The following is a 16482-nucleotide window of genomic DNA, read 5'->3' on the forward strand; positions in this document are numbered from 1 at the left end:
TCGGCAGGCGGATTCCCAACCACTGTGCCACCAGGGAAGCCCTTAACTTACATTTTTAAGTAACTTCGTTTTGGGGGTAAAACGATTCCTGGAGTGCAAATGTCTGTGCTTGTTTACTTCCCCTGTTTTGTCTTCCAGTTCCTGTATGGTTCAGAGGTCAAAGATTCCTATTCCTGAAGGAATTCCCAGTCAGTTAAACAACCCAGATTGCTTGCTTTTCGGCCAAGTGGGGCAAACACTCACGCTCTATTTCTTGGGCTTTCTTTGTTTATATGTTCTCCTTCAAAATACTTAAGGAATAAGGAGTGTGTATATAATGATATTATCCCTGTAGCATGAAGGATGTATATGGGCAATTTCTTTAAGTTTATTTTTCAATCTGTGAAATGGAGCTAACACTGTCCACCCCATACAGTCTAGGGGTCTTCGATTAAATGAGGTAATAAGGTCAATATCTTAATTGATATTACGTTATGCAAATCAATCAATTTTTGAATAATTCAACTTCTAAAATGACTGATGGTTAATGTCACAAATATCCTCTGTGCAACAAAGTGATCAGATCTGTTCACATTTCTCAGTTCTGTGAAATTTCTCTGTGACGCTTATAAAACCACAGAATTCACTCTAGTCCCCTGTTGCTTGAAAGTCAAAGAGATTTGGTATTTCTGAACACACATCTGGGGAGCAAAATATGTTCAAAGGTTTTTGCTAAGACCTTTAGGGTACCTGTATTTTAGGCTCTGTCATGATTAGAAATTACTTGTTGCATCTTGAGTGCAAATATGTAATTTTTGAAATTGATGAGTTTTTCAATTTTAGTAGGAATAATTTGGCATAATTTGACAATATTATTAAATGTTTGGAATAATAAAATATTTGTACCAGTCTTTAAAAATGCACACTTGTCAGACATAACAGAGCTTCACTTCCCTGAATCAACACAAGTCTGAGTCCCAAGTACAATCTGTTCCAGGCTGAAAAGATCAATTTTCCTCTTCTAGCTAGTGGAGAGGAGAGATAGAGTTTCGGGGTGGGGGGGGAGGTCAAGTTAATCCTGCTTATTAGCAAGTTCAGAGACAAAGGAAGTAACCTCATTAATGGGGGAGGAGGTACAGGTACCAACAGCTTTATGATGCTTTGATATTGGGTTTCTAAAATCAAATTGTCAAAACAGACCTTAGACAGAAAGACCTAAATAGACAGTTCTCCAAAGAAGACATACAGATGGCCAATAGTCACACGAAAAGATGCTCAACATCACTAATTATTAGAGAAATTCAAATCAAAATTACAATGAAGTATCACCTCACACCGGTCAGAATGGCCATCATCAAAAAATCTACAAGTATCAATTGCTGGAGAGGGTGTGGAGAGAAGGGAACCCTCCTACACTGTTGGTGGGAATGTAAATTGATACAACCACTATGGAGAACAGATGGAGGTTCCTTAAAAGACTAAAAATAGAACTACTATATGACCCAGCAATCCCACTACTGGGCATATACCCTGAGAAACCATAATTCAAAAAGAGACATGTACCACAATGTTCATTGCAGCTCTATTTACAACAGCCAGGACATGGAAGCAACCTAAGTGTCCATCGACAGATGAATGGATAAAGAGGATGTGGTACATATATACAATGGAATATTACTCAGCCATAAAAAGAAACAAAGTTGAGTTATTTGTAGTGAGGTGGATGGACCTAGAGCCTGTCATACAGAGTGAAGAAAGTCAGAAAGAGAAAAACAAATACCATGTGCTAACACATATATATGGAATTTAAAAAAAAAAAAAAAAGGTGGTTCTGAAGAGCCTAGGGGCAGGACAGGAATAAAGACGCAGATGTAGAGAATGGACTTGAGGACACAGGGAGGAGGAAGGGTAAGCTGAGACGAAGTGAAAGAGTGGCATGGACATATATACACTACCAAATGTAAAATAGATAGCTAGTGGGAAGCCGCCGCATAGCACAGGGAGATCAGCTCGGTGCTTTGTGACCACCTAGAGGGGTGGGAGGGAGACACAAGAGGGAGGAGATATGGGGATGTATGTATATGTATAGCAGATTCACTTTGTTTTAAAGCAGAAACTAACACACTGTTGTTAAGCAATTATACTCCAATAAAGATGTTAAAAAATAAATAATGAAAAATCAAAAAAGAAAATGAACCTACAGACAGGTCCTGCATAACATGTTCTCATTGCTTGGGATCCTGAACTCCTTGAGACATGAATGCTATTTTATTTGAATTTAGCTCCCCAGTGCCTTGTGCTTGGCCTGGACTTACTGGGCATCTGCAGGTTACTTTAGTGCAAGAGTAATGACATTTTGGCAGTGTGCCTGTGCATGTATGGGCACAGAGATTCCTTCTAAGCCTTCCGTGAATGCATTCCAGAATGCATGTCCTATTCCTGTGGTGGATGGGCAGAGCTTATAACTATTTCCGGAAATTTTCTAGAATGACAAAATTTGTCTCCAAGTGCACAACAGCCCTACATGTTGCCCAGGTGTGGAGATGTAGCTCTTAAATACAGTCAGTGGGAAACGCCCTTTTGCCAACTACACCTCCAACCTGGCCACCACAGTGACCAGACATGATAAGATGAATGATCCAGAAACACCATAAGTTTTAATGGATGAAGATATAGGGAAGGAGATTCAATGTCCATGTCCAGTTCTTGGTGAATTCAGGCTTTGTATCACTTTACAAGATGAAAATGTGCATGCTTGGATGGCATGCTTTATGGCACGCCCAGCCACTCCCATGATGCTTTCTCCTTAGATGGCTTTCAAAATAGAACAGACTACTGTGTAACTAAGGCTATTTGGGGCATCTCTGTTTTGCTTCGAAGGCCGAATCTGAAGTTTCTTGGTGCACAGAGTGAAGTTGTTAGGATGGTACTATAATGGGCAACTCAGGTATAAATACGCAGGTATTTAACTGGAGTGTCACAGGACTCTGATTCAGAGGGGCGATCATAAAAAGGTGTGCTTTCCTGCCTTTGGGGCCCAACCGTGATTTTTGAGAAATACCTTTTTCCTGACTTTATTCTGACCTGTTTGCCTTTGCTGAGTTGAGGGTTTTCAGCAAGCTGGGAAGATGTCATTCCGAAAAAGACCAGCTGTTACAGAAGGGAAACCACAGGGATGCAGCCCTTTTAACTATTGTGAATTGGAGTTTTTCTTCTCTTTCTCTCTTTCTTTCCTTCAGAAGACATCCTTCTCTTTCCACCTTCTTCTCTCTTCCATAAAACAAATGATAAAGCAAGCGTGGTAAAAGCTAACCTTTGGGGATTCTGAGTGAAAGTTATAGAAGAACTCTTTGTAATGTTTTTGAAACTTTTGTGTCCATCTGAAATTACTTTTTTAATTTAAATATATGCCCCCGTATAAGTTTTTAGGTTCACATTTCACCAGACCACAAAAATAAGTAGAATTTAGAAAAGCCAATGGGAAAGTGAAGCATGTTCCGTCTGAAACAGCGGAAACAAAGGCGTAGCCTGGGGAATGAGACCTTGAACTTCTTGAGATGAACAGGGGCCTGAGAGATGGCATATGCTATGTAGCAGCAAATATATGTTTGCATAGATGAGTGGGGACAGAATATAACAGGTGAAAATCCTACAGTGGAGTTGTGATTTTATGTAGAGGAAAGTTTTTTGTGTAGAACTGTTCTACCTTTGGTCTGTGGCAAAGGATACTGTCTTAGTCTGTTCAGGCTGCTATAACAAAATACCAAAGACCGAGTAGTTTATAAATAACAGAAATTTATTTCTTTCAGTTTTGGAAGCTGGGAAGTCCAAGATCAAGGCCCCAGCATGGTCACGTTCTGGTCAGGGTCCTCTTCTTGGTTCATAGCCATAGCCGGTGCCTTCTTGCTGTGTCCTCCCTGAAGGAAGGGGGGCTGGCAACCTTCAGAGCCTCCTTTATGAGGACTCTAATCCCCTTCATGAGGGCTCCACCCTCATGACCTGCTCACCTTCAAAAGGCCCCACACTTTAATACCATCACATTGGGCATTAGGATTTCAACATATGAATTTGGGGAGGACACAAACATTCAACTGTAGCAGATGTATTAAACACATTTATAGTATAGAAAGAGTTATACATAATGAGCACTTAGAGGATTAATGTAGAGCAGCACTTTAGAAGCATTGGTCCCTTTAATCATTTGTAAGTTCCGGCCAGCATGTCTATTCACAAAGCAGACCCCCTAAGGAACGTAGTTTCTTTAAAACATATATTAATATTAAACATACATTAATTCAACAACATTGTAAATCAACTATACTTCAATTTTAAAGAAATTTACATATATTAATTCAGACCCATTTTCCACAGTAAACCAAAACAATACAGATGTACTCTATGAAGCTCTTCAATTGTATAAAGATACTTAAGGACTTTAGGGATGAAATCAGAAATGTATTTAGATCCCTGCAATTTGGAGCCCTGAGGAAACCACACAGAGCAGGAAATCCTCTAAATCAGAGACTAAGTCTGGCACAAGCTTTTGATTGTTGTGCGAGACCAAGCTGAGCCCTAAGACCCGCTGTTATATTTAATTGAACACTCTAATGACATCCTCTGAGTACACTGCTTTAATAACACACTTATTTAAAGTGGCACAACCCATGTTTTCATTCTGTAAGTCTCAGTAGTGACACTGACATTTTCTCTTTCCCTCTCTGCCTCATCCTCTCCCATCCCTGCCATACAAATAGTCACTGTCTCTTTAAATCACATTTAATTAAGTTTCCTTTTTCCTTTTTCTGTTTTCTTCCCCTGTTGTCTCATGTTGGTAGCAGGTTAATCCTAAATTTATAATAAATGCAAATGGATTAAAGAAAATCATGAGTTGAAGATTATTTTAACTTCACCAGCATAATTGTTAATATCTCCGTCGTCCCCTGGGATATGTAGGATTACATCAATTAAATTGGTCTCTGTAACTGAACGCATTAACCATAAATGTGACTGCCATGTCTTTCCCAGCACCCTTAAAGTATTTAATTTGCTTGCCTGTAATAGATTGTCAGAGCAGTAAACGTAAGGCAAGTAATGTAAATGGTGTAATGATGATAATTATCTGAATGGATCGATCGGAGTGTTATTGCAACGTGATATTGTGGGTAGAAACGAGATACAGACATCCCATATACATTCCCATTTTCAACTTTATTTCCTTATGTATTATTTCCCAAGATTTTTCAAGTGAAAGCAGTGTAAGCTGGCATTGCTGTTCTCTCCTTTATCTCTCCCCATCATCCTCTGTGCTGTTGCCTTATAAAACCAGCAGACCCCAGGGAAGCTAAATTTCTCCAGAGAAAGCAGTGACTTTATAAAACTGAAATTCTAGCAGTTTCTCCATTATTCATGGTATCCAGATATTTGAACCGGAAGTCGCTTTGTAGATTGGCTAGTATGTTCCCTTCACTTACTAACTACTAAGGAACTGTAATCCCAGAAAGTTTCCATGACTTGTTGAAGGTTACACAGACTGCTGTTGCCAGGTAAACTGCAGCGGGTAGAACCGGCCCTCCCACCTGGGCTGGGCGGGGAGCTGAGGGGTTACACCGGCTGCAGGTCTGAAGGGGGTTCAGTGTGACAGGCCAGAACAAGCCCTGGAGAAACCAATAGCAAGTCAGGAAAAGCTTTCCGTTTAGTTTGGGTGGGTAATGAAATGATGGAACTGTCTGAGGATAACCAATACTTAAAAATCTGAACAGATGATCAGCATGAGGGCGGAAGGATTGGGCTATGTGGCAGATGTCTGTCCATGATGAAAATGGAAAGAACAGTGTAGGATCCCACCTGAGGGACAGGAGTGTTGGGAGAGGGTTGCTAAAACAGGGATTCGAGCCCAGAGGAAAAATGTCGAAGCCAAGTATTAGAATGGAAAGTTGAAGAAGAAACAGGGATTTAAAATCCTTGGATTTGAAAGATGCCCAGGTCGGGATGATCTGACAGTGGCATCCAAACAGACTGTTTACTTCAGCTTTTGTGCCCCATCCTGGTTCAGTGACACCACATCAGTTTCATTGGTAAGTAACAAACGGGCCTAAATCTGAAACTTTTCATACATCTGCCAAAAAAAAAAAAAAAAAAAATTCAAATCATCAAAGCACAAATAAAACCAGAAAACAGAACACTAGAACTTCAGTTGCTGTCCGCAGAAAAATAAACACCAAATACTGTACCCACAGCACTATCCACAGCGAGGCTGTGTGTGCCAGGGCAGGGTGGTAGCAGAGGGTACAAGGAAAGCGCTCCCAGGATGAGAAGGTCTGACACCACAAGCTCAAATCTCAGTACTGGCTGTAGGGCAGGGCTTGAAAGTGTACAGGACCTAAGGTGACCATCTCAGCGAGGCCATGATTCTGGGGGAAACGAGGCTGAGAGGAAAGGTACCATCTGAAGATGTGACTGTGAAGGGAAAAAGAAGAGGGAAAATTTCAAGATGCTGTGGAAATAAAAGAGAAGTATAAGACCAGCCTCCCCGGTCATCATCCAGCAAAGAGGCTAAAACAGGGGTGTATAGGGCAAGGGTGGAAGAATAGTACGTGAAAGTGATAAACTGATAAAACAGAAAGGATGCAAGTAGAGAACTGGTAGGAAAGAAGGCAGGGGAACAGTTGATTGTTGCATATATAACAGGAGGGGGGCAGGGCACAGGATTTTAACGATGGTAAGAACAAAGGGAGTGATGGGCCCTAGGAGAGAATCTGTGAGAGGTGGAAGGGGTGATGTCGGAGGGTTAGGAGAGGAAGTGACACCTCGCTCCTTTTAGTGTAGTTTTGACTTTTGGAATCATGTTCATGTTTTCCATATTCAAAATATAAAATGAAACCAATGAGAAGAGGAGAAACTAAATTTGAATACTATCAGAAACAAATGACCTGAACTGAATTTCAAAATAAGTTTTCTTTTTTTGAAACAATTTAAACATTTTTAATTGAAGTATAGTTGATGTACAGCCTTATATGTTACAGGTATACAATATAGTGATTCATAGTTTTTAAAGGTTATACTCCATGTATAGTTACTGTAAAATGTTGGCTGTATTCCCTGTGTGGTACAGTGTGTCCTTGTAGCTTATTTTATACGTAGTAATTTGTACCTCTTACTCCCATTCCCCTATATTGTCCCTCCCCCTTCCCTCTCACCAGTGGTAACCACTAGAGTGCTCTGTATCTGTGAATCTGCTTCTTAAAACATATTTAAATCTAAATAAATTTAAATTGAGAAAGAAGCAGATGTTAACTTCCTCACAATTTCTCTGAGTCTCATAAAGAATATTCATAAATGCAACCCTTCCAGCTTCAGTTTCAAATAAATAGTGTAGCCACACTAAGGTGTGAGGGGTGAGAAAGAGCCAGTCTGGTATCTTTTGAACACAGTATTTTTACTATATACCTGCATTCTAAAGAAAAAGCAAATGTGAATTCTTAGTACTATTTTTTTGTGGTGTGACCATTTCGTACGCACTTTAGGATTGAAGAAATGAGAAAATATAATGATGTCAGCAGCCCATGCTCTCACTCTAGAAGAAGGAAGATACAAATATGAAAAGGGAGGGCAAGGAGGAAGTCAGTGGGGGGTTGTGTGTGTGTGTCCGCACGTGTGCATGCATGTGCAAGGAGAGAGGGAGGGGAAGAGAAGAAGAGAAGGGAGAAACGCTTCCTTCCACTGAAAGAGACTAGGAGCGGTGATCCCTCAGTAGTAATTTGCACACATTAATATCCAGGTCTTAGTTTCCAAATATCATTGCCCAACTAAAAAGAAGCAGGATTCCTTGGAAAAATGGCTGCTTTCAGGGATGGGGCACCAGACAAGCAGAATGGGCATGGAACATTTCCCTGGCCCAAAAAAGAAAGAACATGTTTTAAAAATGAAGGAAATATGTCAAAGGGCACAGCTTAGAGATTCACCTTCCCAAAGCTGAGAAAATTGAGCATCAGAATAAATACTGAGAGTGCAGACATAGCCCTATGAATAATAAAAGAATCCATGTATTCATACTGATAAATAAATAGGAAAAACACTTCCTTATGACATCATGCAAACTCGTAAATGTAGGCAGAAAAATGGTAGAAATCATTATTTTCAACCGAAGTAATTGTTGATCCAGGCAAGATTCATGGATGGTTGCTAAAATAAGTAGATAAAAGTTTGATGCAGAATAGGAGATTTTCATAGTCTCAAAGTACGTGCCCCCAATTTACTTATTAATTCTAAAAGGAAAGATAGTAAATTTACAGTGGAGAGATTTGGAAGACTCCACCTTAACCAAGTGATCAAAGTTAACATGTCCAATCATGGGACAAATGGACATGACACGATTCTGATATGATGCACTGAGAAGGACCCAGTATCATTTCTGTGCCATTACTGCCAGGTGTGCAGGAGGAAACTTGAAGGAAACCCAAATTAAGGGGCATTCAGCAAAATAATTGCCCTCTACTCTTCCAAAAAAAAAAAAAAGGAAAGGAGGGAGCGAGGGAGGGACAAACAGCATAGACGACAGCTCTTCCAGATTACATGATCTTGGATGAAGGACAAATAGATGATTTGTCCTTCATCCAAGATCAGGTCCCAATCCTGGAGAGCATTCTAGGTTGGAAAAAACTTTTGCCATAACGACATTATTGGGACAATGGATGAATTTGGAATAAGGACTATAGGTCAGATTGTGGTGCTGTATTAATAAACACTGTATTTCCTGACTTTGAAAACTATACTATGGTTGTCTTCGTTATTGGGAAATACACACAGAAGTAGTTAGGGATAAAGAGCTCACTCTCAAGTTGCAGGAAAAAAATTGAAAGAGAAAGAAAGCGATACAGGAAATGTGGCAAAATGTTAACAATTGGTGAATCTAAGGAAAGGGTACGCGGCAGTTCATTGTACCATTTTTGCAAATCGTCTGTAAGTTTGAAATTATTTCCAAAAATAAAGTTGAAAGAAACTATAACGGGAAAATGTGAATCTGTGTACCTCCTAAAAATCATACCATAGTTTTGAAAAAAATGATCTAAAGGTCTGTACGCCCACTTCTAAATGTCAAGGAGGGCTGTCATGAGGGGTGGGTAGAGCCAGGTTTCCTTGGGAGATTGGGATGGTGATCACTGTGGCAGCCATGGGATGGGTTAACTTATACAGTTCAGGATTCAGGTTGGGGCCAGCAGTGGCCAAAGTGAACCCAGGTCACCAGACACAGAGGGCAGTTTTCATGCCACCATTCCATGCTTCTTCTAAAACCTGATGTGATTGTACTGTATACTTTTGTTCCCTTATTATTCTGCTGGTAACCTAGTAACCATATTCAACCTAGGATCCTACAGTAACTTATTTAACATTAAGGTACCTACAAGGCTCTTAGGAGCAGGAAAGCAGTACTTTTAAAAAGGCAGGGGGAGGGGCGAGGGACTCTTAAGTATGTTCAATTCTTAAATTTCTCATTATAGTCTCATGTTCAAAAGTCATTGATTAACCTAGAACACAACATGTTTAGTTTGCTTGTGGAATTACGCTTTCACGAATTTACCTGAGGTTCTCTTCTGTGACCTAAACAAATACCAGCTTGTGAAACTGTGACGGGTCTTAATGAAGTGGATTAAGGCATTTTTTCCATTTACATTTTCACAGAATGAAGTAAACATTATAATCTTTTTCACAGAACACTCTCGCATCAGGCCATGATTTGATTTTCTACCTCTTCAAAATATCAAGTTTTGCATTTCTTTAAATGCTAATGCCTTTTTGTGAACTATAAGACAGGAGTCATCCCTGAGAGATTTATAATAGTACTTAGAGCAAACTCGTCAAAGATTCTTCTACAGGAGTGTTTCGGATCCTGAGGAGATATATTTAGTAACTGTATTGAAGATGTCACGTAACACAGCATTTCATTGATTTATCTGTATTATTTTTGTATCTCTACTGCAGGCAGAGAATTCAGCGTTGGCTTTGGAAAATGAAAATCAAAGGGAACAGTATGAGAGGTGTCTTGATGAGGTAAGGGGAGCGGGGTGCTTCTGGATAAGAGGCTGGACTGTTTAGGATTCCCTATGTCAGATCTTAATGTGTGTCTATTACCGGTCTCCAGAGAACATTAGCATTTTCGCCTTCAAAGGAAGGCTGTAAACATGGTGAATGTGGAGAAGGAAGGTCAGTCAGTCCCCTCCCCCTCCCTCCCTATATCCTTATCTGGGCATCTGCAAATTCCTCTTGGTTATTGTTTAATATGCTTGGGGCATAGGTTGGGAGATGCTTCACCGTATGATAAATTCGTCCTGTCCAGTAAGTGTGATCCCAGCCCGTGAATGAGAAAAGCCACCTCAGGGCAGGCTGCATCGCCTCCAATTGGATGCCATTTCTGAAAAAGCAAATCCTTGATAGAGTGGGTGGGGACGATGTTCACAGTTGGCAGCCAGAGGGGAAAAACCAGTGGATTGAGAACAAGGCAAGAAGAGAAAGGGAAGTAAGGAGGAAAATTTGAGCAGAATGGAAGGAGACAGGGCCACACACCTGAGTAAACTGGAGAAATGCGATTCGACGACGATGAAGAGATGACGGCAGAGATGGTGGGTGGCTCAGAGTTCCTGAGAGGGGAGGGAAGACTGAAGTGTATGCAGGGCCCTGGTTTTCCCCTCAGCCATCCCCTCACACGGCGCCAGGGATCGTACCACCCATCTTTCCTATGTCATCCAGCCAGGACTGGCCGTTGGCCTCCCTGACAAGCTCTTATCTGGGACTTGGTTGGTGATTGGAGTTACTCATTTGATGGGATGACTTCTCTAGTCATCTGCCTGATACCCTAAGACTTGCACATATTCTTCTAAGAGATTCTGTTTAAGGGCTGTTATGATATAGCTGACGGAGATTTTAAGAAAATAAGAAAAATTACATTCAGTCGAGTTCTGCTACCTTACCAGTGGAAACTAGCAATGTATCTTCAGTCTTTGCCTCTTCACTAACCATTGGGAAAACCTTTTCTGACAAACGCTCTTGAACTTCCTTCCCCCTTCCCTCCCCCAGTCCCCCCATTGATTGTCCCGGAAGGCCATGGGTTGAATGACAAAGAACACAGGTTCAAATCCCAGTTATGGCATCATCACCTCCGCCATGTACTCCTCTTCTCCCTTGAAACTAGAAATGGTGTTTCCTTCAGAGTTCCACCTGTGCTGGATATTTTCCTACACCAGTGCTTCTTGAAATGGGATCCCTGGGCTGGCAGCATCAGCCTCATCTGGGAACTTGTTAGAAATGCAAATTCTTAAGCCCTGTTCCCAGCTGTAGAGAATCAGAGACTCTGGGAGTGCACGTGGGCCTGGCTATGATCGATCTGTATATCAACAAGCTCTCCGGGTGATGCTGTTGAGCCCTGCAAACTAAGAGCCATTATCCTCATAACACAGACCACTTTGCTTCACAGTTACTTGTTGAAGAACCCTCAAAATGTCCCCAGAAAACTGTTTAGCTATTTAAGATTTTAATTGTTTCATATCTCCAGCCATATATATTAGTTACTCAAGCAAAATGGTGTTTGCACTCGTCTGCCGTGTCAAGACTTAAAAGGACTGAATAATCTTTACGCCGTCCAAAGTTAAAAGAATCGCTCAAGTAAGTTGACATAAAGGGAGGAGTGGTGACTCAGTGTCTAGTGAGGCCAGTTCAGCCCCCTCCCCCCTGTTCCCCAGGTACTTGGTCCAATCAAAGTTTAGGGCAAGAAAGACCAAATAGATCCAAGGATATTTAAAGGAACAAATATTGCCCTTGGGTCATATGTATTGATCAGCAAAGTTCCACTTTAACCTCCTGCACAGAAATTTCCAGTGAGACTTAATCTGCATTTAGAAGTCAAATTTACGTGAATCACACCACAGAAACTTCTTAGTTGTCACAATTTTCCCACAAGTCATCCCCCCCCATCACTCAAAAAGCTCCCAGCATTCCTTTCTGGAAATTCACAGCCTGCCTTCTGTACGTTCTCTATGCCTGCATTCCGAGGGTGTCATTAGCATGTGTCTGGTGAAACCGAAGTTTTCACCCACAAAATCATTGAGTATAAAGTTTCCACTGAAGACAGAATTTTCAGAGGGGGAATCCCACTGTACTTTTTTGTTGTCGCTCTTTTATTTGACGTGAGAACGGTTTTATTTAAATCATCGATCACTGGTGCAGTACTCAATATTAGGACTTTGAAATGATTTAGACAAAGTCTGTTTCCTTTTAACAGATTAAAAAACCGAACCCTAGTTGGCAGAAGCTAATGCTTGCGTCACACAGCTAATGGGAGGTAGAATCCTAAAATCTGCTTCCAACTGCCACCTGTACCTGACAACGCCAGGCAAGGTGTTTATTTTTGTGTCGCACAAGTGTAAGGACCATATAATCTGGATTAACTTTATGACAGTAATTTAAAAGGTAGAAAAGGGTCCCATATTACAGAAGTTTTTAAATTGACTATCTTACCATTTATATTAACACAATAAATGAAGAAAAGTGACAGCAGAACAGGCCAGCGGTCAGCCAACACACAACACAACGTGTTAACAGACGTGGCCAAAGGATCGGTGCGTGTCATGCATTACCTTCCGTGTAACATCTTTTTTGGAGGGGGGGAGGGAACATAAAGGTGGATTGATTCAAACTAGCCCGATTAAATACATCTGTTACGTTTATACTTTCTTCTGAAATTAATATTTGAGTGGAACATGTATGAATTGTTCACATAACACCAGCTTTCTACCGAAGTTTAAGGGTCCGGCAGATGATGTTCACATTTGGGCAAATCCTAGGAGCAGTCACACTGGACAGTATCCACTCAGTCAGTTATGAACTGCAGACTAACACTGGGTAAGTATTTCAAAGTATGAACTACAGATGTGATATAAAAAGAAACATAGAGTAGAACAACTTTCTAACTTTGAAGTACAAACGGTTAAGTCACCAGTACCTACTCCCACACAAATTAAACAAAATCAGAATAAACACTCCACTTTTAGGAGAAGCAGTTTCAGTCCCGGTTTTACCACTTATTAGGAGAAAGATCTTACGTGGGTCCTTTCATTCAAGGATGATTTGAAAACCAATTCACAAAGTTAATATCTTGGATCCTAGCTAAGAAAACTCTTCAAGGATCTTTCATACTAACTTGAAGTTGGGGAACATACGATTTGAGAAATTAAACGATACCGCCCCTCATGCACACCCAGGTTACCCACAGTGAGTCCGGATCACACTTCAGTTCCTAATGACCTAAGTTAAGAGCCTCCTTTCTCCACATCTCTTATCCCGCGATACTCGACGTGGGCTACAGAACACAAAACCAACCTGTGTTCTATGTGGCACCACCTGGCTGATTCTGATACCTAAGTGTGCACAGGATTGAGTTAAAAAGCTCTTCAACTCATCAAAGAAAAGAAAGAATAAAAATAACACCCTTAGCTTACACAGGCTTAACCTACGTTGATCACCTAGTAAATCTTGAATTGGCTCCCGTTAGTGGTAAATAGAATACTTTTGTATTTGGTGTAGAAACCAACAAATTTAGGTTAAATCAAGCCTTCACTCTGACAGTACAAACTATGTTTATTTGTGTGTAATGTGCCAGTTTTATATGCAAATCATAAGTAAACTTTAAAATCTGAAGCAGTGAGTCTGATGTCTTCCTACTGCCTTGTGGTAGTAACTGTTTAATCCTGCTGGATCAAACTCGCTTGACTCCCCACACTTTGAGGCCAAGGAAGGTGCTGTTAAGAGCCAGGGGGAAGTCATGTACAGACAGCCTGCTTGGAAAAGCCAAACATGGACAAGATCTTTCGTAAGAATCCGAGTAGCTCTTGTCAACGCTTTCAACCTAGGTGACCCCACTAGCATTAACAGGATTGATTTTGAGGTAGCTACACAGTTTTAAAGATGCCATTAATGAAAATTATGGGCAATTTATGGTATAGCCGGTTAATACCGTTCAGGTAGCTGATGTTTTTCTCTTTTGGTGAGAAGGAAGAAAAGAAAACTCAGCAAAATAAGAGCACATCTTCAGTTCACTTAGAAGTCAGCATCCAAGGTAAAGGAATTCTCTGTCGCACTGGACATCACTCCCATCCTCTGATACTCGCCTACTCTCTTCTCAGAGAAGTTAGTCTTCCCTTCCAGTGAAATATCCTCCATAAAGTCACATGGATTTTCTACTCTGAAAACCTTGCTAAAACCCAGCTCCAGCATAAGCCTGTCTGCCACGAATTCGACGTACTGCTTCATCAAAGCGCAATTCATCCCAATGAGCTCCACTGTCGGGGCCTCCGTGAGGAACTCGTGTTCTACCCTAGCTGCACTGACGATTATTTCTTTGACTGTCTGCTCCGAAGTTTCGTGTAGCAGGTGTTTGAACATCAGGCAGGCAAAATCACAGTGTAAACCCTTGTCTCTGCTAATAAGTTCATTGGAAAATGTGAGGCCGGCCATCAGTCCTTGTTTCCTGAGCCAGAATATCGATGCAAAAGAACCAGAAAAGAAGATTCCTTCTGCTGCGGCAAAGGCTACGACACGTTCTCCGTACGTAGCCTCTTTGTCTTTGATCCGGCGCAAGGCCCAATCTGCCGCCTTCTTTACACAAGGCATTGTCTCAATGGCATTGAAGAGGAATTCCCTTTCTTTGGAATCTTTAATGTAAGTGTCAATGAGGAGACTGTCCATTTCAGAATGTATGTTTTCCATGGCAATTTGGAAGCCGTAGAAATAACGGGCTTCCGTAATCTGAACTTCTTGGCTAAGCCGCTCCACCAAGCTTTCATTTACTATGCCATCACTTGCTGCAGAGAAAGCCAGAACACGCGAAGTGAAACATCTCTCCTCAGGCTTCAGGGTTTCCCAGTGCTGAATGTCCTTGGAAAGGTCCACCTCCTCAGCTGTCCAGAAGGAAGCCTCCGCTTTCTTATACATCTGCCAAACATCACGGTATTCGATAGGAAAGATGACAAAGCGGCGGGGGGTTTCTTTCAGAAGAGTGGTTCATCCTCCACCCTGGGGGCAGATGGCTTAGGGTTCGGCTCGGCAGGCTCCTGGCAGATCCTCCTTGCGGTCCCACTGAGCGACGGGGGAGTGTCCTCCCAGTCCGCCAGGCTGAGCCCCTTCATAGGCGAGAGCTGGAGGAGATGCTGCTGATGCAGGCCAGCCACGGTGGCGGGCGGGACGCCAGGTGGGACTGCGTGCAGGTCCTGGGCCCTCCGTCCTTAAGTGCAGAAGTTTAACTGTTGCCAAAGAGGGGATCTGCAATAAAGAACCACCTGCGAGCAGCACAAATGTTCTGTATTCATGAATCCCGCCCCCTGATTACACATGCCTGTTGTTTTGTAACTAATTGCATGAGAGTAGACAATCCATTTCCATGCATTGTAAGAGAACACTCTCAAAGGGGTAGTTGAATGTAGTAATAATGCCAACTGGAAATTCTTTTCAAGGCTTTTCATACTAATTAGACAAACTAACAAGGTAAGGCCTCATGTAAGTTATTTCCTTGCTAATGGGTTTCATGAAACATACACAGGTGGATAAAATGTAAATTTGAAGTGTTCTTCAGTCCCTTTTGTACTGAGTGTTATTTTCTGGGAAATGAACATATTGAGGTGCTTAGTGATTTTTATTTATACATGTATTTTACACACACACACACACACACACACACACACACACACACCCCATCCCTTTACAAATAAAAGCCCTTCTTCTCAAACCATCCTTCCTTAACTGCTTACCTGAAAATGTGTTTTAGTTTCTGAAGTTTGAATGATTGGATTCAGATTTAACATTTTTGGGGTGACTGCTTTTGATCAGGTACTGCCCAAGGTGCTTTCTCTGATGATGTCTATCATCTCATGCTTTTTTTCACAATTTTAGAGGCAGACGGTTCCCCTGCTTGACAGATGAGAAAAATCAGGCTGCTTCCCCACCCCCATACATATCAGTGAATGACCAACACAGGCAGTATTTGAACCCAGGTCTTTTTTGTGATTCTGCCCCAGTGCTCTTCCCACCTGCCCCCAGCTGCCTTCCTACAGTAAACCAAGCTCAGAAGCAGAGAAAACTTCTCCAAAGCACATTTCCCAAAAGGCGCGCTTTAGCCACCAGGTTTGTACATTACGTTGCTGACATGACAGTGGCTTGGCATGATAAAGTAGCGCATAAAAGGGTGAGAGCAGGGCCACCAAGCAGGAGGACAGGACCGTTAAGCATGGTGTCCGCTGAGTACCTTACGCGCCCCACCCTGGACCCCATCCCCGACAGTCTTCAGGATGTAGTGAGCATTGGCTCCCTCTGGAATAAACTCATTCAGCCTCAGGGACTGTTTGGCAATAAAGTAACAGACAACTCTGCAGCCCTGATTCTCCTCTCTCTGCCCTCCTCCCCCATCCCTCTTCATCTGACAGGGAAGAAGAACAAAGATGTGTGTGGGTCACAGATGAGCCA

At 41.7% G+C, this 16482-nt stretch overlaps 1 protein-coding gene and 1 pseudogene across 1 annotated transcript in view; one reads left to right on the top strand and one right to left on the bottom strand.

The window, feature by feature from the left end:
- The window catches only part of NCKAP5 (NCK associated protein 5), an 870988-nt gene that overhangs the window by 700150 nt on the left and 154356 nt on the right, over positions 1–16482 (top strand). Inside the window, exon 7 of the mRNA XM_022590669.3 lies at positions 9958–10026. Coding sequence (XP_022446377.2) covers positions 9958–10026 — 69 coding nt within the window. The remainder of the gene's footprint in view (positions 1–9957; positions 10027–16482) is intronic.
- LOC115803136 (ribonucleoside-diphosphate reductase subunit M2 pseudogene) lies at positions 13485–15095 on the bottom strand (annotated as a pseudogene).

Source organism: Delphinapterus leucas, chromosome 8 (assembly GCF_059928025.1).
Source record: "Delphinapterus leucas isolate spDelLeu-1000000601 "Yukka" chromosome 8, BTC_Dleu_Yukka2, whole genome shotgun sequence".
In the NCBI taxonomy this organism is placed as follows: domain Eukaryota; kingdom Metazoa; phylum Chordata; class Mammalia; order Artiodactyla; family Monodontidae; genus Delphinapterus; species Delphinapterus leucas.